This window comes from Narcine bancroftii, chromosome 2 (assembly GCF_036971445.1).
Source record: "Narcine bancroftii isolate sNarBan1 chromosome 2, sNarBan1.hap1, whole genome shotgun sequence".
Lineage (NCBI taxonomy): Eukaryota > Metazoa > Chordata > Chondrichthyes > Torpediniformes > Narcinidae > Narcine > Narcine bancroftii.
Genome location: NC_091470.1, coordinates 248,112,971 through 248,140,038, shown reverse-complemented (window position 1 = coordinate 248,140,038; position 27,068 = coordinate 248,112,971). Strand labels below are relative to the sequence as shown.

At 41.8% G+C, this 27,068-nt stretch overlaps 1 protein-coding gene and 1 long non-coding RNA gene across 5 annotated transcripts in view; one reads left to right on the top strand and one right to left on the bottom strand.

Annotated features, from left to right (window-relative positions):
• tshz1 (teashirt zinc finger homeobox 1) overlaps positions 1–2,668 on the bottom strand; it is a 229,795-nt gene extending 227,127 nt beyond the window's left edge. For all 3 annotated transcript variants that reach the window (XM_069920792.1, XM_069920789.1, XM_069920790.1), the window contains exon 1: positions 362–2,668. In XM_069920792.1, coding sequence (XP_069776893.1) covers positions 362–401 — 40 coding nt within the window. In that variant the 5' untranslated portion in view covers positions 402–2,668. The remainder of the gene's footprint in view (positions 1–361) is intronic.
• Positions 1,697–20,700, top strand: LOC138755213 (uncharacterized). 2 transcript variants are annotated; one of them, XR_011352122.1, is made up of 3 exons: positions 1,697–2,298; positions 7,898–7,997; positions 19,592–20,700. It is a non-coding gene; the product is annotated as an uncharacterized lncRNA (long non-coding RNA). The 2 variants fall into 2 exon arrangements; XR_011352121.1 differs by having other exon boundaries at positions 7,893–7,997.
• The last annotated feature ends 6,368 nt before the right edge of the window (positions 20,701–27,068 follow it).

The window sequence follows — 27,068 nt, the reverse complement described above, 5'->3', positions numbered from 1 at the left end:
TTTAGTTCGACTGCTCAGACTTTAAATGCTTCAGTGTTACCAAAAAAAAAATCGAGGCTGCAGTCCTGATTGGGAGGGGAAGAGCGTGTCCGTGGGGGCGGAGGGTAGTGGTGGAGAAACAGGTGAGGGGCTGGCGAAGATGCAGTGGTGCAGGCGAGCAGATCTGCGACGTAGCAAGGGATCGTGACTGCATTTGACAGACAGCTGACAAACCACGCCACTCACACCGGGAAATCGGGCACCCACACCACACCACTCAAAGTGCAATGTCCAGGATGCAAGTGATCCCCTCAAATAACCATATTGGATCCGGATGAATTGAAACAAAAAAGATATCAAGTCCACACACTCTCTGTCTTACCTGCCGAGCGTCGCGGCGCTTGCTGCTTTCTCCTCGGCATGGCTTTGGTTGCTTCTGATGCCGGTTGGGACTTTCCGGAGTTTTGACTTTAATTTTCTGTGTTTTCATGCAGACCCAATACAAAGCAGAGAGCGAAAAAGTAGCAATGTTTTGGTGGGTGGGGGGTTAAGTGCGTGTCTGTGATGAGAAGGGTGTGTTAGGGTTGAGTGGTGGATCGGGAGGGAAGGGGGAAAGGAAAAGTTGTAGCTCTTGAGAGAGGGAGGGAGGCGGGGGGGGGGGGGGGTCTAATGTGGTTCCCTCGCTCTGCTAAAGGTTGATGTGCGTGGGCAGTCGATAAACGCCTCGGCCGCTCCGCAGAGCTCCTCAGTGACAGGAGATAACAGTGTGAGTGAGAAAGATTCCAGCCACTGTTTCATGTGGATGAGACAGGCGCACACTCCAGTTACTTTGCACCACAGGTTCTTGTCTCTCTCTCTCTGCCCACTTTCAACACTTCAATCAATACAGCCAAGGCATCACACACAGTTGAGTGAGAGAGCTGTGAACTATTTCTGTACCATCAGTATTATTATTTTTGTGAAGGGGGCGGAGGCAGTGGGGAGAAAACTCTGAGGCTCCGGGGAAATCCACCGTGCAAGACAGTCTCAACGGATCCACCGAGCTATCGAACAGTACCCAGGAATAATCTCTTCCAGAGACCAGTGCCCTACAATCTTCTCATCTCTCTCTCTCTCTCTCTCTAGGACATATTAATACAGTTGCAACGTTTTTTTTAAAACAAAGATTCCTCTTTGCGCTCCAGATGTGACAGACGTTCTGTCTGCAAGATGTACCACTTAACATCCGCAACGTTTCCTCTCCTGGAGAAATATTGTTTGCAATTCCTGGATGAGGATTCGGCGGTTTGGACAGCCAGTAAGATTTGATTTTGATATTTTTCCCAATCTTTGTTTAAATCTTAACATCGCCACGACGCTTCCAGATTTCCGAGACATCTCTATTCCCCATAATTTTCTGCTGGGGGGAAAAAAACTACGTAAGAGATCAGCTCAGCTGGCATTAGGACTATTTGGGTGGCAGCCCCTGGAGTGGTTATTTTGCCAGGCGGGTGAACTTTCCAACCAACTCACTGTCAACTTGGTCTCCAGTTGATTCCAGGCCTCTCTCCCTCTTCTCAGTTTAATACTGTGCTATTGCTAGATCTATTTGATCTGTACGTGCCCGCTAACTTGAGTTAGAGTTGTGCAGAGACCATGGATTTCGCATTTTTTTCCCCTCTTCTACTTTTGGTTGGCTGATACTCGGCTCCAGATTGATTCGTTACACCTTTAAGGAAGTGAATACTTCGGACGGGAAGAGGAGGGCTTTGCTCTCTCTTCTTCTTTGCCGCGTTCTTTCTTCCACTGATCTTGTTCAGTAATATTACTCCACACAATTGTACTTCCACTACCACCCACCTCTCTTTGTGCCGTGAAACCCACTACAAAGAATATTTTCTGGATCACATTTTCCTTCTATAAAGAACGTAGCCGGTCAAATCCAACCATAATAACAGAAAGCCCCAATGCGTGCCTTAACTGTTGGGACACTTTGCTGAACTTTATTCCTTGTTCTCGCTCCCTGTCGCTCGTTCTGTTGCCAGTTGGGTTCAGTCAGGAGGGGGTGTGGGCTGTTACGCTGGCTGCTTCTCCCGACTCCACGCTGCAAGGCTGGGGCTGGGCTGGTTTCCAGCGACCGCTGCTCACCGCTGTCTAAGTGGCCGGCTCCCCCACGCACCGTCTCCCGGAGTCGGACGCTTCGTCCGTCGGCGACACCATGAGAAAACAGGCAACGGGGGGAAAAAAAAACCCGCTCAGCCCGAACTTCAGAGAAACGGCTCGCGTCCAACCTGTCCGCCCGCCGATCCCCGCACACGCAGAATTACTGATTCGCAATCGGTGAGTTCATCATTACTCTCCAGAATGTTAGCTCGATCGCGACCGCAATGTTAAAGTAAAACTTCCGCTTGGAACGGTCGGTCGGACGATTTGGCTGGCGTGTTTCTACTACATGGCGATCCAGGATTGAGTCACAAATGCTCTTGAATTTGGTTTAAAAAAAGGAAATAAAAGGGGGTGGGGGAAATTGGAAAATAATGTCCGACTCACTTGCACTTGAATGTTAGAAGTGCGTGTGGAGGTGAAACGTATAGAACAACTCCAGGTTCCGCCCTGACATCTGTGTACTCAATCCTCCGTCATGACCCGTCCATTCTATCTGTCAGTCAGCCTGTCTTCCTTTGGAGTGCCTGTGCGTCAGTTCCAAACGCGGTTACGTGTGGGCTGTAGACTGACACAGATACACTCACACTGACTGACTGACGGACTGACTGGGGGCAGTCCAGTGAAAGGGAGAGAGGATGATAGAGTGCCACAGAACTCCACGCAGAGAGAGAGAGAGAGAGAGAAATCTCCCAATAACTCCCAACGTTGCGGAGGTTTTATTGCAACATGTAGGTTAGTCCCAGTAAGCAATAGGGTTGTCAGTTTTTTTTAAACTCTTACACTTCATCCAAATGGGCGAAGAACATATCAGGATTTGGATATTATATTGCATTTTAAAAATATGAAATTATGAGCGGAATTAGTTATACTCCTTTTTCATTTTATTTTCTAAATAGAACGCATGTTTACTACAAAGCAAACCTGGGGATTTTCCCCGATTTCAATACGCTTGCGGCGCTACAGAAATGCTACATCTAACGCTTGATCACTGCGGTATATCTCAGCCGGATCAGTGGAATAAAAGAACCTCTGGTTTAGAGGGCACTATACTTCCAGTCCTCTCACCACTTCTCCCTCTCTCTCTCTCTCTCTTTCTCATTCCGTCCTTGGGCGATTGTACTGAGAGTCGCCACTCTACCAAAAGCACTAGTTCCTAGAAGCTCTCCCTACAAAGTGTGAGAGCGGAGTTGCAGACCTGTTCCGGCATTTTACCGTTCCAATTTAACTAATGGGCACTGTGTGGTACCGTAGAATTTAATGTTCAAATATCGAACAGCCCCTCAACGATGTTGGGAGTCACTTTATACACGTTTTCTAAATTGGTTTCTCGACCATCCCTCGGTAGGTGAGCGAACCCGCAATTAGAACGTTTGGTCCACACAGGATTTTAATATATTTAATGATCAAGTTAGTTACCATTGATAAACGATTTATTGATACATTAGGTCTTTAAGGATGAACACGCAGGAATTACTTTTTTATCCAAACATTTGCACTGAATAAAACAGAATTGTTCTTTCTACTTCACCAGCGTTGGAAACACACCAGATATTTTGGTTGTGGAATCATTCCCCCCCCCCCCCCCCCGGTAAAAAAAAAAACTCCTTTAGATGCTCCAAAGTCTACGCTCAAATGGGCCTTGTGATGAAAGCAAATAACTGCCTTTTTAACTCATAAAGCGACTTGGACCATCCTTGCCCATTCTTAAAAGAAAAAAATATCAAGACATCTGATATCGCATGAATGCAGCTATGTATTTTACTTTGCTTTACCTGTGAGACACCATGGGAAGGTTTAATACCCTCTCTCGTTATCCTGAAAAATTCATAAGGAGAATGTATTTTTTTAAATGAAGGGGCATATTGCAAGTAATCTAAACTAAAATTTCGATATTTTAGAATTCACCAAAATTGTATTTCCAAGTGTTCACTCTCCCCTAAAGGCCGCTCCTGTAATTTTAGGCACATTTAAATTCAATTTGGTTTGGGTTGGAGATACTGTTGGTGCATTACGACCTCCCACTTCAGGAAGCCGTGCGAAGGCTCCATTCGTGGGAGGCATTTCTAATGATCATCTGATGCAAGTTGTATATTTTTATTTCTTTAAAATATGGCGACCAGGTTTCTGCACAGGAGCAATATCCGTATTTATATTTTTAAATGCAAGGTGTTCTCGGGATTAACCTCGCAATGCCACGCTCTTGTTTTTTTTTCCCCCCAAACTGGTTATGCTTTTGTTGAGAACATCTGGAGTGTTTGTTCCTGCTGTAACCCGATAGGAGGATATAACTCTAACAGCAGGATACCCTTACTGACGGCATCGTAGGTGATGTTAGCCTGTGCTGTGCAGATAACACGCGCAGGTACGACTCTTCGCGTGACTGGTGGGAAGGTCGCGGCGACCACCAAACCACGCTGTCCAATATTATGAGGTCCACAGTTAAACGTCAGTCAAAAACTATCATGTTCATTTTGCCCACCAGTGATTTTCCCGTGTCAATTTCAAGATAATTTCGTCTCGCCAAATATTAACTAGACCAGAGAGAGTGTCTGCCGGTGAATTTTGTGAGAAAATCTCGTCCTCACAATAAATAATCGTAATAAGTGAAATAATCTATGAAAATAAATTCCGGGAAGGAGGAACAAAAGAAAGGAAAGATTTTGGCTCGGTTTAAAAAAACACCAGAAAGGTATTCCCTCTCGGTCCCTGTTCTAAAATAAAGGTCTTGATACCTTGATTATATCAAGAACGAGCAAGTAAATGGAGGTTATCCACCCCCCCCCCCCACAAAAAAACAAATTTGCCCCTTCTTTGCAAATCCTGTCAATGAAGTCGTCTGATCCCTAAAGAGCGCCGAATCGCTTTGCACAGAGAAAGAGGACTGATTTTTTTATTAAAGCTCTAAAACTGCCAGGGAGAAAGAACTCCTGGTCTACATTTAAATGCAGTAGTACCATCACCCAATTTCACCTGCATCATTGAAACTACTTTTATTCTTGCCTTTAACAAATATAAATATGCATACTGAATCTAATTCAGAACTAAATAGAGGCAAAAGTCACCCGAATCTAACTTTTAAAAAAATATATTTTTCACACTATGAACCATACTGACCAAAGTACACACAAACATGAATCTAACTTGAGGTTGGAACTTTTGAAGTTGGATGAATTTGTTTTTTTTCAATAACATTTTTGGTAGGGCTTATTTTAATAATTAAATCGATACCAAGTGAACTAGTTAGTTAATTAACATTGCACTGCTAATATCTAAAATGATGCAAATCAGATGTTTAATATTATAGAAGAGATATTTTAATTTGTCTCAGCCCCGCTCTGGTATAAGAGAGGATTCAAAATTCTTGGAATGAATTAAAGCTTCAAAGCTTGTGAACATTTAAAAATTTGAATTTGGAAATGTATTTCCAGCACTTTTAAATCACCCATACGAAAACAAATAAATGTACGACCGCATAAGAATTAAACACATTTCGAAGTTTAGTGACGTGAATTGAAACTTGCACATCAAAAATTAAAATCGTACAGGTGAATCGTGAAGTCTTTTTTTGCGGATCAATAGCTTTGCAATCGTATGGCAATGGAACAACTGGATCTTGGATAGAGAGGAATTATTTTACAGCACCACGTCCATTCAGACGTGCTGGGAAACGAGTTTCTGCCAAATTCAGATCAGATAAAGCAAAGAAATGGGTCTTTGCCCGCCATCATTTCAGAATCAACACACGAAAAGGAGAGGCTTGATCTAATTTCGGGCGAAAACTTCCACCGCGGTGCTTAAGGGGTTACCTGCCACCCAGCGAAATTAGAATGGTTCCAGTGAATGGCCACTGTCCTACTTAACATTCATTCCATTATTCCGCACCAACACAACGCACGGAGATCAAATAATTATCCTTCAACTGCGCTCACGCAATGATTCTTTTGGTTGGAAGACGCGCGGGGAGGTTAGTCTGGCCACCACAGCACAGGAAACTTAGTTCCTAAACGCATTGGTGGTGTTTTTCCAGCCCTCAAAGCGTTAAAGTCATCAGCCCCGGTCTCAAAACCGGTGAGTATTCACAAAAAAAATCTTGGTTGCTTCTGTGTTTTATGATGAAAGACCAAGGGTTTGCTAATATCGAACAGATATTTCGGAGTACTATCATTCATTGGCTTGGTTTGCCGATGCTCCCAGTAATTTGTTCAAATGAATTCACAAAATAAAAAGCTTTCGAGGTACCCTCAGCTGTCAGGGCCCTCCACGTCGATTCACTGAAGCGCTGGGTAACCGAATTGTTCAAGAAGTTGTACAGATTCTTGGAGAAAAGTAAAATCAAGGGGCCAATTCACATGCAACACACCCGATGCCTGGGTTGTGGTAACCAATGCAAATCACCATCGAGTTCTATTCAGTTTGGGTTCGAATCCCAAAATCTGACAACACAAATGGTACTGACCTCTCTCCCCACACCTCACGGGCTTGCTCTTTTCCCAAAATACTTATCAATTTCCCTTTCCCAAGACGTAATGGATTCTCCATCATATCTTTCCTGATATATATATTTTAAAAATCCACTCTTTCTTCACCAGATGATCTCAAATTTAACAAACTAAAAGTGAAAATGATAATATTGGTTAAGTTACCCTGATAAAGCTATATAATTCAAAATCCTCAAAAAAAAATACATTTGGTATGTTAATACGAGCCCTGCTTAGTTAATAATTAGAAACAATCCACTTTGCATACGAGTGTGCCTGGAGATGATTCTTTATACCACAACTCTGTTCTTAGAGGACTCATTTGTAACACAACCAGTCAGTGCATTAACCTGAATTGTGTTATATTTTTTAAATGGCTTTAAAAAAAAGATTTCAGTTATCTATTTGTAATAAACTCTCTTCTGCATATATTTCAGTTCCTTTAAAAAAAAGCCTACATTATCAAGATTTACAATTTATAGGGTAATATTACCAAATAATTGATAATTTGTACTTTAACGGTATTTAAATATTTTAATCAATCGGATCCCTGCCTAAAATCCTTAAGACCAACGGATGCATTTCTAGAGTAATGAATATTTTAATTCCTCTGAAACATGAGAATTCTAGAAATTATTGGGGAGGTATATTTATAGCATGATGATAAATGGGGTGTATTTTTTTCCAAACAACTGCATATTATTTCTTTGTAAACTGGCAATATTTTTTGAATTGTACTGTACCTCCTTCAGTGGTCTGTTACAAGGAGACAAAAATATGGTGCCTCAGAAACAGTGGCAAAGGGTCAATCCCTTTCCATCATCTTTTATTAACAAGGAGGGGGGCAAGGCTTGAGATCCAGATGAGAATTGCAGCACACAGAGAGATAAAAATTTCACAAGCTCATCCTACAATTCTGGAGCAGAGGACCATGGCTGCAAAAAGTAAGATAGAGAAAAAAAGAGATAAAGAATAAATAAACATTGTAAATAACAGCAAATAGACAAGTGTGATTTTTCAGGGGCGACAATATAACACAGAGATTCAGATGACACATCTAAACTGTCTGAGGTTTGCCCTTTAGCATATGGCTCCGTGTGAAATCACAGTCTTATAATGCCTCTCTCCTACCCCTTACACACTAGGCAATCTTTCTTTATTTTCTGTGCCGAGCTCTAATTGTACAAATTAATGTAATGTATCATAATATATTTATAGGATACTTCATAATTGTTTTTATTATAAAACTTTTGGGATTTTACACATGTACAATTTGTTTTAATTCACAAGTTCAGATCTTGAATGTGCTGCCAGGAAGGGGAATGGAAGGAGATTCAAAGGAACTTTCAAAGATTGTTCCCATTTTTATTGTGAATGGCAACATGTGAAGAGCAGGTGAGTGGGATTTCATCAGCAAATTCACAGCTTGCATCTACAAATTTGGCCAAATGGCCTCTTGCAGTGATGTATAAAATGTGATATTTCAATTAATGGGGTGGATTAGGTCCAAATGTAAATGTGCACACAATAATAAACTGGATTATAGCTGGTGTTCATTCTGTAATAACGTGCTGAGTTCTGAAGTTCAATGGCACAAAGAAAGATTGAAACCTGAAAGGAGGTTGTAAAGTGAGTCAACCCATACCACTTGTTTGCCCTCCCCCCCCCCCCACCCCCATTGTTGCTGATTACCAAACAAAATTAAGTCAAAGAAAGAAATGCTGTAGATACAGGGAATTTGAAATTAAATCAAAAATGCTGAAAATACTCAGCCATTGAGTAGCATCTGTGGAGAGAGAAACAGAATTAATGTTCCAGGTCAATGACCAGTTGGAAGATCAGATGTTTCTCCTTGAACTTGCATTGGGCCATGACAGAACAGTGCAAGTCAAAAAAACAGAGATCAGAAGGAGAGTGAGATGGAGAATTAAAATGTCAGACAACTGGAAGCGTGAAGCATTCTTGCAGATTGAACGGAGATGTTCTACAAAGTGGGCACCCAATCTGCATTGGGTTTCCCCATGTGAAGTAGACTACATGATGAGTACTGAATGCAGGGCACTAGATTGGATGAAGTGCCAGTGAATTGCTACTTCACTTGATCTTTTATCACACTGAAATGTGAACCCTGTTTCCATCTTTGAGGATGTGACTGACCTTGCAATTTATAAATCTATAAGACATAGGAGCAGAAATAAACTATTCAGCCCATTGAGTCTGCCCCACCATTTAATAATAAAAGAATACACTTTCTCACAGCCCCACTGCCCGGCCTTCTCCCCATTACCTATAATGCCCTTGGCTAATCAAGAACCAATCAATCTCTGCCTTAAATACATCAAATGACCTGGCTTCCGGAACTGCCTGTGGCAACAAATTCCACAGATTTATCGCCCTAAAAAAATATTTAGGCATCTCTGTTCTAAGCGGACATTTTTCAATCTTGAAGCTGTGCCCCCTTGTCCTAGACTCACCCACCATGGGAAACAATCTTTCTACATTAACTTTGTCTATGTCTTTCAACATTCAAAATGTGTCAATGAGATTCCCCCCCATTCTCCTAAATTCCAACGAGTACAGTCCAAGAGCTGTCAAATACTCCTCATATGATAACCCTTTCATTCCCAGAATCACCCTGAACCCTCTCCAAAGTGATCACATCCTTTCTTAAGTGAGGAACCCAAAACTGCTCACAATTCTCCAAGTGAGGTCTCTCCACTGTTTTATAAATCCTCAGCATCACGTCCCTGCTCTCGCATTTTATTCCTCTTGAAATGAATGGCAGCCATCTCCACCACCGTCTCAACCTGCAAGATTACCTTCAGGCTATCCTTCACAAGGAACCCCTTTCATCTGGGCACTTTCAATTTTCCCCCCATTTAGAAAATATTCTGCTCATTTATTTTACCAATGCATGACCTTTCTGCCCTTGTATTTCATTTGCCACTTTTCTCCCATTCTCCTAATTGTCTAAGTCCTTCTGGAGTCTCTCCATTTCCTTAACACTACTTGCTCCTCTACCTACCTTCATATCATCTGCAAACTTGGCCACAAAGCCATTCATTCCATAATCTAAATTATTAATATACAACATAAAAAGAAGCGGCTCCAGAACTGACCCCATGGAACACCACTAGCAACTGGCAACCAAAAAGAATATGACCCCTGTATTCCAACTCTACTTCTTCCCAATTAGTCAATGCTCTACCCACTCTAGTATGTTTCCTGTTATACCATGGGCTCTTTTCTTACAAAGCACCTTGTCAAAGGCCTTCTCAAAATTCAAATATACAACTTGCACTGCATCTCCTTTATCTCGCCTGCTTGTCACTTCTTCAAAGAATTCCAATTGGTTTGTCAAGCCAGATTTCCCCTTAATTAAACCATGCTGGCTTTGGCCTATCTTGCCATGTGTCTCCAAGAACTACATAACCTCATCCTTGAAAATCAACTCCAACATCTTCCCAACCACTGACATCAGGCTAACTGGTCAATAATTTTCTTTCTGTTGCCTCCCTCCCATCTTGAATAGTGGAGTGACATTTGCGATTTTCTAGTCCTCAGGGACCATACCAGAATCTATTGATTCCCAAAAGATCATTACCAATGCCTTCATAATCTCTACCGCTACTCCTTTCAGAACCCAAGGGTGAAATTGATCAGGTCCAGGAGACTTATCCACCCTTTACTCCACTGAAATACCGACACTTCCTACATTAGTTATTCCTTGTTAAATCTCAAATTGAACTCAATTATATTGTGATCACTGCCCCCTAATGATTCATTTACTCTAAGCTCTCTGATCACCTCTGGTGCATTATGCAACTCCCAATCCAGTACACCCGATCCCCTAGTAGGTTCATCAACAACCTCCTCTAAAAAATCCATCTCGTTGGCATTCTACGAATTCTCTCCCATGGGAACCAGTCCAACCTGGCTTTTACAATCTTCCTGCATATTAAAAGCCTCCATAACATTGCCCTTCTGACATGCCTTTTCTATTTGCAGTTGAATTTTGTTGTCCACATCTCATTACTTTTTTGGAGGTCTGTATATAATTGTCAATAATGTCTTTTTACCCATCACATTTCTTCAGTCAACCCACCATGCTTCCATATCTTCTGATCCTGTCACCTCTTTCTAATGATTTATTGTTATTCCTTACCCCACCTACTTTGCTTACCTGCCCATCCTTTCAATACAGTATATCCTTTGACATTCAGCTCCCAATGACATCTATGCTTTAGCTATGACTTTGTGATGGCCATGACATCATACCTTCCAATCTGTAGCTGGGATACGAGGTTATCCACTTTATTTCTTAGGCTGCTTGCATTTAAATACAAAACATTTAGCCCTGTTACTTTTGGTGCTTTTTTTTTGGATTCTGTGTCCCTGTTGCAACTCATCTCAATGTCTGCAATTCTGCCCTCTCTGCATGTCCTTCCACACAAACTCCCTACCAGCTGTTTCTACTTGTAGGGGTAGGTTAAGGCAGTGTCAGCCAATGAGTTAGATGAGAGGTGGAGTATATGAATGAGCACACACATCATTGTACCACAAATAAAGTCAAATGAGTTCATATACAGTTGAATTAACTAGCAGAAATAAACTAAATCAGTGGCTACTGATAAAAGCAAGGTAATATATCCAGAAAATGCAGTGAGTGGAGGATAGAACTGTTAATGAATTGAGTGAATTTTTATGTTGTGGGCTCCACGCTTGATTGATAGGGATATTGTCCAGTCATCACTATTCCATTTGGATAAAGTGTTGTCACAAAGTGCACCCTTAAAAAGGTGTAATTTATATCTGTTTAATAGACTGATGATGTGTTGTGCAGCTTATTGGAATTTGTATAATAGACAATCATTCTACTGGTAGTGTTTGAATTAGAGTCATAAAGTTTACAGCATTGAAATAGGCCCTTTGGTCTTTTCATCCATGCTGGCCAAGTTGTCTAAGCAATCTGATTAAGGCGGGAAAACATTTCCCCCCCACCTCCACCCCCAAGTACAAGAAGGAAGTTGTATTTACATGCCATCTTTAACAAAGTAAACCTCTTACCCAAAGGAAAATCAGTCAAAATTTGAAAGCATGAATGGATATTTTCCAAACATTGTTAAAAAGAGAGGTTCTGATGACAGTTATAAAGAAAAAAGAAAAGATCAAATGATTTAGCGATTATCTTTGACTTGCATGGACTTGACTCTCTATTAATTTGTTTTGTAATTTTCCTTTGGAATTTTTAACTATTTAATGCAGTTTGCTTCCTGACCATTACCTATTTGCATAGTTGATGTGACTGCTATTATGTGGTTTTGAATAAATGCAGTATATTTTCGATCTTGAAGTTATGAAAAGGTATAATTGTCCAAAGACAAATTCATATACTAATTCAAAATTTAAAACACTTTTGATTTTACTCTACTTCAGACAATATATGATGAAAAGTGAGTTGAGGAATGATTTTGCATAAATTTGAAATGCAGTATTAAAAAGAATCACATAAGACTGGAGAATCTCATAACCTGAAGGGTTAATGTTTCTATGGATTGTTTTCATGAAAAGGTGCTGGTTATGGCTTGTCTGTTTCCAAATTTAAAATTACATCGTGGGCTGGATGAATAATTGGTTGGTCCAAATTCAACCCACGGTCCTTATGTTGCGTAGTTCCATTCAAAAACCTACTGGATCATGAATAATGAGGTGTTAAATGGACCTATTTAGACAAACAATTATCAGATTGGTATTTGAAAAGGTGAAAACAAGACCATTAATCTGTTATTTAAATATATAAAGTGATTTTTAAATGATATACTGAAATTAAAATTATACCACCATTATATTCTTAACAGGAAATCTCCTGTAAAAATGAATGTCATGAAAATATGATTTTAAAAAGGCTAATGGCTCTGAGACTACATTATTTCTGTGGCAATCAAATGCTAATAACATGCTGAAGTCTGAAATGTAAAAAAAACCAGAAAATGCTGGTAACACTCAGTAGGTAAGGCAGCATCTTTGGAAAGAGAAACAGTTACTGTTTCAGGACTAAGATCCCTTATTTATATGGCATTTTTAATCCCCAAAATATTTGAAACGTGGGGTTTTTTTGTGCTTAACAACAAAGATTGGAGGTGTTGTGGTCAGAAAAGAAGGCTTTCAAAGCTTGCAGAGGGATCTGGACCAGCTGGAAAAATGGGCTGAAAAATGCCAGACAGAATTTAATGCAGACAAGTGTGAGGTGCTGCACCAAGAAAGGACATACACAGTAAATGGGAGGCCACTGAGGAGTCCAGTAAATCAGAGGGATCGGGGAATATACCATAGAAACATAATTCCCCTAAAGTGACACACAGTTAGATGGGGTTGTAAAAAGAGCTTTTGTTATATTGGCCTTCATAAATCAAAATCTTGAGAAAAGGATTTGGGATGTTATATAAAAGTTTAGAGTATTGTGTGCAGTTTTGGTCACCTAACTACAGGAAAGATAGCAATAAGATTGAAAGAGTGCAGAGAAATTTACTAGGATGTTACCCAGTTTTTAGGAACCCGGGGAAAGGATAAACAGGTTAGGACTTTTCCCTGGAGCGTAGAAGAATGAGGGGAGATTTGATAGAGGTATTTAAAATTATGAAGGGTATAGACAGAGTAAATGTAGGTAGGATTTTCCACTGAGATAAAAATAAGAGGACATGGGTTAAGGGTGAAAGGGGAAAAGTTTAGGGGGTCATTAGGGGGAACTTTTTCACACAGAGTGATGGGAGTGTGGATCGAGCTGCCCGCAGAAATGGTGAATGTGGACAGGTACATGGATGGGAGAGGTATGGATGGCTATGGATTGAGTGCAGGTCAGAAAAATAGTTTGGCACAGACTAGAAGAGCCTGTTTCTGTGCTTTTATGGTTCCATGGTTCTAAGGAGTCGATCAATGAGGAGCTAATGTAGATTTTACAATGTGTGAGAGGCATAGAGTTAGAGGAAGCTACTTTCAGAGGGTGGGACCAACAAAGCGCCAACAGTGGATCGAGGTTGAGTGGTTGTATAAGGGCTTTGAAATGATGAAATTAGAAGAATTCTGAGGCCTTCAGGAGTTTACAGATATTAGGAGAGGAAAGGTCATGGGAGGCATGACCTGGCTCCATTTGCCCATCACTTCTCACCCTCTCCTCAGTCCATTCATCAGCTCCAGTCTCACCAGTCCCCCTCTCCTCTTTATACTGCCTATCTTCCTTTCCACTCTCAGCCCTGGTGCAGGGTCTGGACCCAAAATGTTGGGAATTCCTTTCCCTCCATAGATGCTGCTTAACCTGCTGGCTTCCTCCAGGAGTTTGTTTTATTTGCTGTTAAAAAAAATCAGGCATGTTTTAAATTGCATTGAAGAAAGTGTGAAAGGAACCGAGGGATATTTAGAGTTTAAAAATTGGATTGTAACACAAGTTTAATCTGCCACCTTGTAGAGGCCAATTGGTGGGTAGAATCTTTTTTTTAACTGCACGGGTCAGTAAACCACCTCGGAGGGGGATTGCTGACCCGAGTAGACATAATGTGTAGCTGCTGCAGCTCAATTTGTAATCAATAGATGGCTTCCTGGGCGGAAGATGACATCAGTGTGAATGCATGCACGACACCAGTTGGTGGGAGGTTGGAGTGTAGAGAGTGAGCAGCTCAGGTTAGGTCGCTGTGATAATCAGCATATGTTCATAAAGTGAATATAAAGATCAGTTTTAGCAGGGATACCGGTGACTTCCAGTTGGTGTGTTATGCACCTGCCTCACCAAAGGGGTGGGATCACCCTTAAATTGGCTGGTTGCTGTTTGACCGGCCAATTGAGAGCCCAGTATGTAAGGGGCTGCAGGGGCCTGCTACATAGGTAGGACACACAGGCCCTGAGCAGCCCCAGTTTGTAAACCCCTATTGATGTGAGTGCTTGATCTAGAGGTTGGTGAAGGCTTGTTAATCTCATCTGATGTCTGGAGAAGGTGTTAGTAGAAGGGGCTGAATGGGGACAGTGGAAGAGGAGAAAAACAATTGAATTGAAGTTAACAAGAGAAAATGCAGATGTTAGAAAACTTGAACTCAGTGGGTCAGGCAGCATCCATGCAAGGCTAAAGGTAGTCAACATTTCGGACTGAAATTCTTCATCATGAATTGAATTGAGTTGTCTATTGTAACGGGAGCTGAGATAGAGAAAAAAAGCTTTGTTGACTTGCAGTCCAGACATGTTAACTCATATAGCAGATAGTGCAGTAATAATGAAGAAATAAACAGGTATAGGGAAAAATGCAGTTAAAACAATGCAAGGGCATCATCTTTAACAATGAGGGATGCATTTAACAGTTTGGTAACAGCAGAAAATAAATGGTCCTTTTATTAGGAGGTTCATGTTTTCAAGCATATGTGTCTTCTGTCCAACAACTGTGTGGGGTGGGTCTTTTAATATGTTGCCAATCCTCCCAAGATGCCAGAATATATGGACAGTGGTTTTTGGGTGGGGGTGGGGGGGGGGTGGGTGGTGGAACTGGCTTGTCTGTCTGATGATCTGCCACATTCTCAACTCTCTACAGTTTCTTGCAGTCTCTGTCAGTGCAGTTCCCTTATTAAACTGTGTCTGACAGGATACTTTCTGTGGGGCATCTCTAAAAGTTACTTGGGGATTGCAGTGAACTGGAATTCACTGTCTGTGTGTTGTTCAGATGGCTGGCTCCACCCTCACCTACCCCAATATAATCCCTTGTTTTCCTGCCTTAGCTCAGGTTCACTTGAGGACTGATGTGTCTACTGGCCATTGATTGTAAACTATTAAAAACGTGTTTGCGCTCCTCACTTGTCTCTGAGTACAATCAGTCTGTTATAATTTTAATAGCTTAACTTTGAAGCAGGATGGAAGCTCTGTTGAACCCAGGCAAGCTCCAGGTCAACCATCTGGCCCCAGAGGAATTCACCTACTGGTTGGAGTGCTTCCAGTCCAACCTGATGGCCACTCAAGACAACTCCGATACCTGCACTTCTCTCTTCAGTCAGCCGCAAGGAGTTCACTGTTATCAGAGGCTGTCCTAAATATGAGTCAGCCATAGAAGGCTTGAAGGCCCACTGCATGAGGCCCCAAAACAATGTGCTGGTGAGGTCCCAGCTCTCTCAACATCAGCAGAGCATCCAGGTGAATCGCTGGACGACTATGTTCTTGAACTGTGGGCCCTGACCAGAAAATGCCACGACGAAGTGGTCATGGCCCAGGTGAGAGAGGAGGAATAAATCCGGGACACCCTCGTGAGGTGAGGTTGAGGTGTGTGGGGCAGCGACTGCTAGAGTTAAGGAAGAAAGACTTGGCCAGCAACCTGGCACCCACTGGAACTGAGGATCCAATGCCTCAAGTGAGCCAGGAACTACCGAGTACCTCACTCAGGGTCCAGGAAGACACGGCTCGGGAAGTGGGTCAATCCACTCCACGACCAGAGCCAGAGCCATCGAGTCCCACTGATCCTCTACCACAGGGTGTCCAGGAAGTTTGGGAAGCCTGCAGTACTGTGGCACTAGACCCCCTCACAGACTTGTAAATATTTGTAAACTATTAGTTTTTTTTAATAAATGGGCTCTGTTTTTCCACCCACAGGCTCTATTCTGAAGGAAGGGTGAATGCAGTGAACTGAATTTACTGTCTGTGTATTGTTCAGATGACTGGCTCCTCCCTTGGCTCCACCCTCACCTACCCCAATATAAACCTTGCTTTTCCCACCTTACCTCATATTCACCTGAGGACTGATGTGTCTACTGTCCATTGATTGTAAACTATGAAAAGCATGTTTGTACTCTTCACTTGTCTCTGAGTACAATCAGTCGCCTTACAGAGATATGCTGAATTTCTTCAGGTTTCTGAGAAAGGAGAGTTTTTGGTGGTCCTTGGTTGGATCGTCAATATATTGCTCCAAGACAGGTTGTTGTGATGTTTACTCCTTAGAACGTGAAACTCTCTACCATCTCCACCTCAGTACCATTGATATATACAAGGCTATCTGTTCCTCTTCATTTCCTGATGCCAATAACCAGTTCCTTGGTTTTGCTGACATTGGGAGAGAGATTGTTGTCCTGACACAATGCCATTAGATGTTCTATCTCCTTTCAGTACTCCATCTCATCATGTTTGAGATCTGCTGGAAATGAGATACAAAACCCTGCAGCTACTGGAAATATGAAGTGAAAAGAAAATGCTAGTACTCAGAATGTCAGGCAACATCTAATAACTGGAAAAAAACCCTAAAATTACATGCTTGTGATATTTCTTCAGAATTGGCCTGTTCCAATGATTAGTCATCAATCTGTAAGAATCTGGAAAAGCAGTGGGTCAGGGCGGAGTTCAACACTTCCATTACTTTCTCCTTCTGCTGGATACAGAAGTAGCATTGGCTACCAATCCAAAAAGGCCTCAGTTTTATAATGTATACTGTCATTCCCAAATCACTCCATGTAATCTCAACCCTCCCCAGACTTTGTAACCTCCTCTATCATTCCGCGATAATCATAGAATTCATACAAATGGGAGGAGGCCATTCAGTTCTGTCAATTGGTGCTGGCTCAGGGCACTCACCTCATGCCCACCCCTGACTTTAAAGGTGAGGTCATTCCTGGACATGCCTTTAACTGCCTACATCCTACATCCTAAACTTTTGAATTCTCTCCTGGAACCTCCCTGCCTCTCTTTCTCTCCAAAAGTACAACCGAACTCTCATCTTTATGGTCATGCCTTTGGTCACTTGTCCAAATATATCCTGTTATTCAATACCACTCCACTCCATTAAAGTTTATTTGGATGATTCAGTCTCTTAAAGCTGCTATATCAATGAAGGTTGTTGCTGTGATCCACCCTGTGTTGACTTCAGTTGGCAACAGGTTGACACTTTGGTCACAGCAGATAAGGGGCAAAGTGCTATAAGGATTTCTCACCTACAATGTGAATGCTTCACTGCCTCTGCCATGTCGTGATTGGCAGCTCAAGAAGAGATGGGACATCCTAAGATTGTAGCTAACAAGCTTAATGACGGGCTCCAGTGTCATTCAAACTTTGCTCATTGCAAAGTGCAACCTGAATCTGGCCCATTCTCAACATTTTAAATGGAATCTTTCACAGTTCAGGAATCTCCCAAAACATTTTACCATCAGTCAAACCCTTCTGACCTGTAATCATTGATATAATGTAGGAAAGCATGCCTAGTGGTATATGACCAACAAGCTCCTATAGCTGACATTGTGAAAATAACTGCAGGCTATTTCTGCTTTTTCCAGCTCTTGCTGTCTAGGTGTAGTGCTTTCATTTCAGCAATCCTCCCAGTTCCCTGCTTTTCACCATTTCTGATCTCCTGATCAATCCTGAATTTCATTGTTCCACCATGGGGAACTGAGCTTTCAGCTCCTTGGATCCCAAATATTTGGAATCCTCTCCCCAAACTTCTCTTTCCATTCCCCCCACCCCCCACCACATCTCCCTTTCTTTAAGACACTTCTTAAAACTTTCCCCTGTTGACCAAGCTTATGGTTTCCTGCCCAAAAATTTTCTGAAATTCCTTGGGAATATTTAACTATGTCAAAGGTGCCATTAATATATACGCAGCTGTTGTAAATATTCACGAAAAGCATCAGCTGGGAACCCAGGGAAAGTTTCCTGCTCGTGTCAACCATCGACTTGGTGGCCAAGTAGCTTTCTTCTTTGCCATGGTAATTCATTGTTGCGATAAATGATTCTGCTCTTTAAATGCAGTAGGGAAGGAGAGTCCATACACTATAACATGCAAGTCAATTATTATACCACATTACTTTTAAGGACCAGTTATATTCCAATTCATTGCTCTAAGGGTGAAGTACAATAAAGGTTTCATTTGGACCATTAATATCAGCAAAACTCATCTTATGAGAGAAACTCTTATCAAGAAAAAAATGTTTGCTTGTAACATATCGATTGGATTATCCCCTTCCAACTTCATGAAATAGCATTTCATACTTCTTAACGTTGTTGCATATGAGAGATGACGTTACAACTAAAAAATCCTGATGATGATTGGTCATATTTATTTCAAAGCTGTGAAACATATTAATGTAGATCAAATCATGTAAAATGTCTACTGCATTGTGTCAATGTGCTTAGGAAATATTTTCTAATTGAATATGTTTTTGTGGAAATATATCTTCAAATTAGAAATGCAGCTGGACAAAGGGATGTGTTGAGACCATTTAGTCGTTCAGCCTGATGGCTTCAAAGGATCTCACTGCATCTGCTCTCCACAATGCCACTATGAACAAGAATCTGCCAAATATAATTTTGAAGTATCCAATTGACACCGCCCCCGCCCCCCACCCCCCCCCCCCCCCCCCCACTCCACCCTGGAGTATTTTGAGTCCATGATTTTCACCGTGTGAAAGTCTGGCTCCAGATTTAAGTTTCTGACCCTTCTCCTAATGATGCCTCTGGAAGGAATAGTTTTTGTCTGTCTACCTTTCAATTTGATGGGATATGGTTATACCTTAGTTACGTTACCAGACTAGCATATAGACTGATATCAATCAGTGTCTTTAATGGTGATAATGATGGGACCAAAAAGCCCATGTGTCCATAGGCAAGGAAATTTGCTCTCATTATCCAGTCTGGCCTCTATATAACTCAACAGCCACCAGATTCATGACTCGGCACCCTTCAGAAATGCCTGATTATCCATTTGGGATGGACAATCAATGGTTGTCTGACTGGTGACATCCACACTGAAAAAATTTACAAAGAAAATACTATTTTAATTGCAAGTACCCAAACTAGAGCACCATATAATTTAGCTACATAAGAGAAAAAAACATCCTTCCTTCCTGAGATTCATATTTCTTTAGTCTGGTCTCACTCTGATTGCTGATACTTGTATTCTGACTTGTCATGCCCACAGCACGATACAGTGCCCTAAATGGAATCGAACTAGCTTAACGTTATTCCCATCCTTTTATATTCCACAGATAACATCCCCTTGGACATATTTTTCAGTAAGTTCCACTCTTGGATTCCTGTTACGTGGGCACAGATATTCTGGGAATGATAAGGACTATCAGTACAGCTGGCATTAGCTTTGGCATCCTTGCATGAGCTCAGCTTTTGTCAAAAAGTTCAGAAGTTGCATCTGGTAATGTAATGTCGTCACAGCTTTTAGAGCCTCTTCCTTCTTCACCCAGCTGGAATCAACTGAATCTAAACTTTTTTATGGGCCTGTTGAACGGAAAAAAAATTACATGGCCTTCATGGAACTAACTGTAAGTTCTGCATGGAGTCATTGCTGTATTTGTAAGCCCCCAAAATGACTATTGCAAATCAATAATTTTCAGCAAAGCTTGCTTTTGATACGTTAAGTACATTTTTAATCACCAATGTCCCATATTTATATTACATAGTAAAAGATTTAAATTGATTTAAAATGTTTCCTAGTTTGCAATCTTTAATGTGATCAGATGCTCAGCAAAAAAAAAGGTTCTCGCCCCAGCGATAGCTAGATGTTTGCAGGGAGTATTTCTGTCCATTCTGTGGGGAGTGCTGTCAGTTTACCTCTTGTGCCACGTAGTTTCCAGCTGGCTACTTGTCCCCACTTTGACATGTGGCAAACTGCTCTGAAGAATCTCAGCATAAATAGCTGAATAGAACTTCCACTGATGAGAAATGAGTGACACGATACCATAGCTAATATACTCAACTTCATTGAGTCATGAGAATTCCAGAGGTCTGCCCATTGGTTTAAAGCTAATGCATGGAAAGAAAATAGGATTTCTTCAGCCCCCACCCCAACCACCCCCCTCAACTGCCAAGCTCTAGAATTCCCTCTCTAACCTCTTTTTTTTCCCTGCCTCCCTTTCCCTCTTTGAAGACCCTTTGTGATTAAACATTTGGTTGTAAGTCTTAATTATCTCCTTACAAAACATGTGTCAATTTGTGTTTGATAATCACCCTGTAAAGCCCTCTTTGGACATTTTATGACTGTGAAGATGCTACATTAATGCAAGCTGCTATTGTTGCTTCTCTACCATGTTGTACAAGGATGGAATTAAAGTGAATAAAGCTATTGTTCCTTCCGACACCATTTGATCTCATCGTCTATGTTATTCTATGGCATTCCATAATGTAACATTGATACAATAGACTGGCGATCTCATCCTCTATCCACAGACCCAAAATGCAGGCCCTGGGTAAATAGGAATTCCTTAACCTAGGTCTGTCTTTAACCCAAATTTGTATTTAAGTCAGAATCAGTACATACGGTCCTGATCTAGCGTCAGTTATTCAAATGTTTACTTTAGTTTATAGTATACATATTACCTTTAAATGAATAATACACACTTCCCAATACACTAAAACATCTTAAACATAATAATACAGTACTTAATAATAATAATACAGGTAATAATACTTTTAATTGCACTTTAAGGCCAAGCGATGGCCATTTTGCAGGGCTGAGTGGTGGCCATTTTGAGGAGCATCACGAGTGCATATGCTGCTTCTTTACCCCACCCCCCCCCTTCCCCTCCACCGGGCTGCTTGTCCCCTTGCCTTCCCGCTGCTCTGCCCAGGCCGCGTGCGGCGTAGCCTGATGGTGCCATCGCGATCGTGCATTCACCACTGCTTCTTCTTCCCCCTTCCCTCCCTGAGATCGGTGTGGGGTTGGTGAGGGAACAGGGTGGTGGGATCAGTGTAGTGGCTGGTGGCGGAGTGTCAGGAGGGAGCGGGGCGGTGGGGTTGGTGTTGGAGATGGTGGCAGGCTGTTAGGGGAGTGTGGGGCAGCAGGACCAGTGCGGGGACTATTAGTGATACAATGCTAATAAAATTTAACAATTTACTATTAGAATTAAGACAACCACGCTCAAACCGGAAGTTGATGCCATTCTAATTCTGGTCGGCATGTCAGTTCGCAACCACAGGTTCTTTTGTAAATCGGATGTTTTTAACCCGGGGACTGCCTGTATTTAGTAATAATTACCCTTCAACAGTTTCTTTCAAAAGAAGCTCACAGACCTTTTCAATCTTTCTCAATAAAAAATGTGAAAGAAATTAGATTGTGTACCAAGAGAACTGATTTAAGAGTGCTTGGGAAGTTAAAACTTTTACGTTGGATATAGAATTTCTTCGTAATTAACTACATGATATTTCTCAAGAAACTTGCAGTAATTATTAATCCTCTTGTGGGAGTGTTATTGCTCACTGAGGGCATTGTGCACACTGGTAGTAATGTCCACATTGACAGCTGCTGCCAGTACAGTCTCCTCCTCCACTCCACATTGCAGAACAGCCTTTATAAAATGTGGGAAAGATATATTACTAATGCTAAGGACCAACTTCAAGCTGTAACCTGAACCCTGGGGCTGGAGTGATGGTTAAAATCTGCTTCAGTTTTGTTCTTGGCAGCAGGCAAGCTTTTTGATTCAATAGCTGTGTTGCAGTTGCTCCAATGGGCAAGTCCTCAATCTCCCAGTCAGCAGTTGAATTTTGTCCAGGGTGTGCATATAAGGCGGTAAGCTCATCAAAAAAAGATTATATGGTGGCAATAGCTTGGAGTCTGGGAGTAGCGTGTAACCACTTTTGACTTCCTAAACCTCTTGGGTTTTAATTAACCCTGTGACAGTAGTGAGGAAACAAAATTTGCATTTCTGCCTCTCCTGAGGGGAGGAGGATGGATCTTTTTTGTCTTGCCATCGCTGAAGAATGGAACTTTAACTTTCACAGTTGTGCAGCTAATAGAGCTGCTGCTTCACCGCACAAGAGACCTGGGTTAAGTCCTGACCTCAGGTACTCTGTTCAGAGTTTGCACACTCTTGCTATGTTTGCATGGGTTTCCTCTATCATCCCAAAGACATGGGTTAATGGATTAATTGGTCACTGCCCCCTCCCCCCTCACTTCCTGTGTGTAGGTGAGTGGTAGAATCTGGAGGAAGTTGATGAGAATGTGTGAATAACAAGGGGTTCATGTATGATTAATATAAATGAATTGTTGTAGGTTGGCGGAGTCTTGGTCCAAAGGGTCTGCTTTTGAAATTCCATGACTCTTGGAACCAACCCATGGCATTTTGACTTCTGATCTGCCTTGTTCCCATAAAACCTATGTTGGGGTAGGACTCGATCAATTTCCCAGTTGTCGTAAGCTTGATAGAGATGGAGATAACTCTTCTGTCTGCTGTACTAAACTTTGAATGTAATGGAATTTAGTTCCTGTAAAAAAAACCTTACCAAAAGACCCAGCAAGGTAAAGTACGTGTGTTGTCTGTTCTTCATTAGAATCAGGATTTATCGTTATGAACAAGAGTTGAAATTTGTTGCTTTGCAGCAGCTTCATGGTGCAAACAGACATTATAACCATCTGACGACATTACTATGAGAGAAAAAAATAATTGTGCTTGAAAAGTCAGGCAGTCTCTTTGGTTAATTGATCATTCAGGAATCTGATGGCAGCGGGGAAGAAGCTGTCCTTGTGCCACTGGGTGCTCGTCTTTAGGCTCCTGTACCTTTATTCCGATGGTAGCAGAGTGAAGAGGGCATGGCCTGGGTGGCGGGTGTCTTTGAGGATAGAGGCTATTTTTTAACACACTACCTCATGTCCATGTCCTCAATGGAGTGAGGTCTGGTGCCCTTGATATCGCAGGCCGAGTAAACAACCCTCTGGAGTTCTTTTCTTGTCCTGAGAGTTGGCACCTGCATACCAGGGACTGATACAACCAGCCAGAATGCTCTCCACAGTATACGAGAGTCTTCGGTGACACACCAAATCTCCTCAGAAACCTCACAAAGTATAGCCGCTGGTGAGCCTTCTTTGCATCAACGTGGAGGCTCCAGGACAGATCCTCAGAGATGTTGACAGCCAGGAATTTGAAGTTCTTGTCCCTCTCCACTACAGAGTCCTCGATGAGTCGTGTTCCCCTGACTTCCTCCTAAGCCCACAATCATCTCCTTGGTTTTGCTGGCATTGAGCACAAGGCTGTTGTCGTTACACCATTCAACGAGCTGATCGATCTCCCTCCTGTTCACTTCCTCATTGTCGTTTGTGATTCTGCTAACCACATTGGTGTCATCGGCAAACTCGTAGATGGCTTTCAACTTGTGCCTGGTCACACATTCATGGATGTATAGTGTGTAGAACAGTGGGCTAACAGCATCCTTGGGATGCACCTGCATTGATGATCAGTGAGGTGGAGACGTTTCCAATTCGTACCGACTGTGGTCTTTCAATGAGAAAGTCAAGGATCCAGTTGCAGAGGGGGCTACAGAGGCTGAGGTTTGTAGCTTTGTGACCAGCACTGAGGGTATAATGATACTGCAGACTGAGCTGCAGCCTATGAAGAGCAGCTGTATGTATGAATTGCTGTTTTTATGGTGATCCAGAGCTGAGTGGGGAGCCAGCGATATTGTATCTGCTGTGGAGCGATTGTGACGATAGGTGGATTGCAGTGGCTCACCCTGAGATATGCTGCATTTTGTAATGACCATAAAAAATAGGAACAAAGTAGGCTATTCAGCCCATCGAGTCTACCCTGACTGTCAGTGCACTTGCCCTTTAAGAGGCGAGGTGCTCGGCCAGTTTCATGTATCTCACCGACTGAGACTTGCAGCCACTCAACAATGCAGCTAACACTGGCAGCATGCTGCAATCATGTTCATTAACAGACAGCACAATGTTACAGTAGAGCTGAGGGGAAATTTTTTTCACACCGAGGATGCTAGGTATATAGGACTAACTGGTAGAGGTGGGTATAATTATAACAGTTAAGAGACATTTAAGCAGGTATATGGATAGGAAATGTTTAGAAGGAGATAGGGCGAACACATGGAAATGGGACCAGTTCAGGTCAACTACTTGGTCAATATGGACTAGTTGGGCTGAAGGGCCTGTTTCCATGAAGTAAAACACTGTGACATTGGACATTATGTTAATATTATATTTCAGTCTGCTGAGAGAGGTCATATTTTCAACATCATATTTTAAGTTTAAACTGCCGAATGAATGTGTTATCACAATGAGCCATGAGACAGTGAGAGAGAGAGAGAGAGAGAGATTGAGAGAGAGCAAATTAAAGGAGAAGAAGTGGATAGGCATGCATCTGTTTATAACTACTTAAAATAGTATAAAAAAAGATGAGGTCACTTACCTATCAAGACTGTGGTGGCTCCTTCAAGTGGAAATCCACTTGGTTTCATGCCACTACAACTGTGTCTCTCAAGTATTTATTTCCAGAAAGTGCTTCCGCTGAGCTTCAGATTTCATTGTACCACATGAAAAACTTCCACCTCAGCATCAGAATTTGTCATGAAAATGTCATGAAATGTGTTGTTTTGTGGCAGCAGGCACAGTGCAAACATTTATATAAACCACATAACAAAATTGTTACATTGCAGTCCAGCAGCAATAGAAATTCACCAAAACAGTGTTATTTTTAAAATAATATTTTATTGTTAATTACTAATAATATAACATCTTAATTAACTTACCTAAACTGAACCCCTAAATATGCTCAAATGTGTGTGTGCATGTGAGTGTGTGTGTATGTATGTGTATGTGCATATTTGTGTGTGCATATGTATGTGTGCATATGTATGTGTGTATGTATGTATATGTGTATATGTGTGTGCATGTATGTGTGTACATGTGTGGATGTGTATATGTGTGTGCATGTATGTGTGTATATGTATGTGTGTGTATGTATGTATGTGTGTATGTATGTATGTGTGTGTATATATGTGTGTATATGTATGTGTGTGTATGTATGTGTGTATATGTGTGTGCATGTATGTGTGTGCATGTATGTGTGTACATGTGTGTATGTGTGTACATGTATGTGTGTATATGTGTGTGTATATGTATGTGCATGTATATGTGTGTGTATGTATGTGTGTATATATTGTGTGTTCATGTATGTGTATGTATATGTATGTGCATGTATGTGCGTGTGTGTGTAGAGAATACTCAAACCATTGCAATTTAGGCAGAATTCTGGAAAGTCAGTTCACATTTCCATCTTGGAAAATCCTGTATTGAAACTCAGGCTTTTAAACTGATGCCCAGAAGTAATTATTAAGGAGGTAGGAGAGACTGAGTGAGTGGACTGCTGAAAACTCACGAATCCTTGTCGAGTTTCTTGCTGAGAAAATGTCCTCTCACACAACTTTCCTTTTCCTTGTGTAGGGGAAATGAAACGTGTGACTTCCATGATGCTTCCAAACCCCAGGGATGGGCCAGTCAAAATGACCATCACAATCGTCATAATAAAATACAGCAATTCTACTGCTTCCCTATTTCCAGATACAGGTCAATCAAAGTGACCTTTTCTTTGGTCATTTTGGTTCAATAATTCCCCTGACCAGGAGAATTACCCAAATTGTCCATTGCACACAAAGTCATTCCACTTATCTCTTCATTAGAATATCTGGTGGTCAAATCTGTTGCCTCTTTGAGAGCCCCACTCATGTGACTCCCTCTCATCACTTGTCTTCCTAGATAAAGCAACAAATGTTCCTCTCTCTTCCTCCAGTGAATAAACTTTCAGACACAGTCAGTATCTGATTGTTGCCACTCAGTTCTCTCCACAGTTGTGAATGGTCACAGCTGGTACTAGCCTTTGAAGTGACAGACCCTAAATGGAAATAGGAACTTGTAATAAAATAAATAAAAACAGCACAAGGAAAAGACAAAGTAAGACCGAGTCTATGACTCGTTGTTCATTCAGAAATCTGATGGCAGAGGGGACGAAGCGGTCCTTGTGCTGCTGAGAGTTCGTCTTCAGACTCCTGTACCTTTTTCCTGTAGTAGCAGATTGAAGAGGACATACCCTCGTTGGTGAGGGTCCTTGAGGATAGTGGCTGCCTTCTTCAGACACTGCCTCTTGAAGATGTTTTCAATGGAGTTAAGATTTGTGCCTGTGATGTCGCAGGCTGAGTTAATAATCCTCTGAAGTTTTTTCCTTGTCCTGGACGTAGGCACCTCCATACCCGTCAATAATGGAACCAGCCAGAAAGCACTCCATGGTACACCTGTAGAAGTTTCCAAGAGTCTTCGGTGTCGTACCGAGTCTGCTCAAACTCCTCACAAAGTATAGCCAATGGCGGGCCTTCTTTGAGATTGTATGGACATGGAGGCTCCAGGATAGATCCTCAGAGATGTTGACACCCAGGAATTTAAAATTCTTGATCTTCTCTGTTGCTGACCCCTCGGTGAGGACTGGTTTGTATTCGCCTGTTTTCCTCCTGAAGTCCTCAATCACCGACATGGTTTTGCTAATGTTGAGTGCAAGGTTGTTGTTGTGACATCACTCCACAAACAGATCGATCTCCCTCCTGTACACTTCTTCATCATCGTTTGTGATTCTGCTGTGAAGCGTGGTGTCATAGGTACAATTGTAGATAGCATTTGAATTGCGGTCTTCCAATGAGGAAGTCAAGGATCCAGTTGCAGAGGGGAGTGTAGAGTCC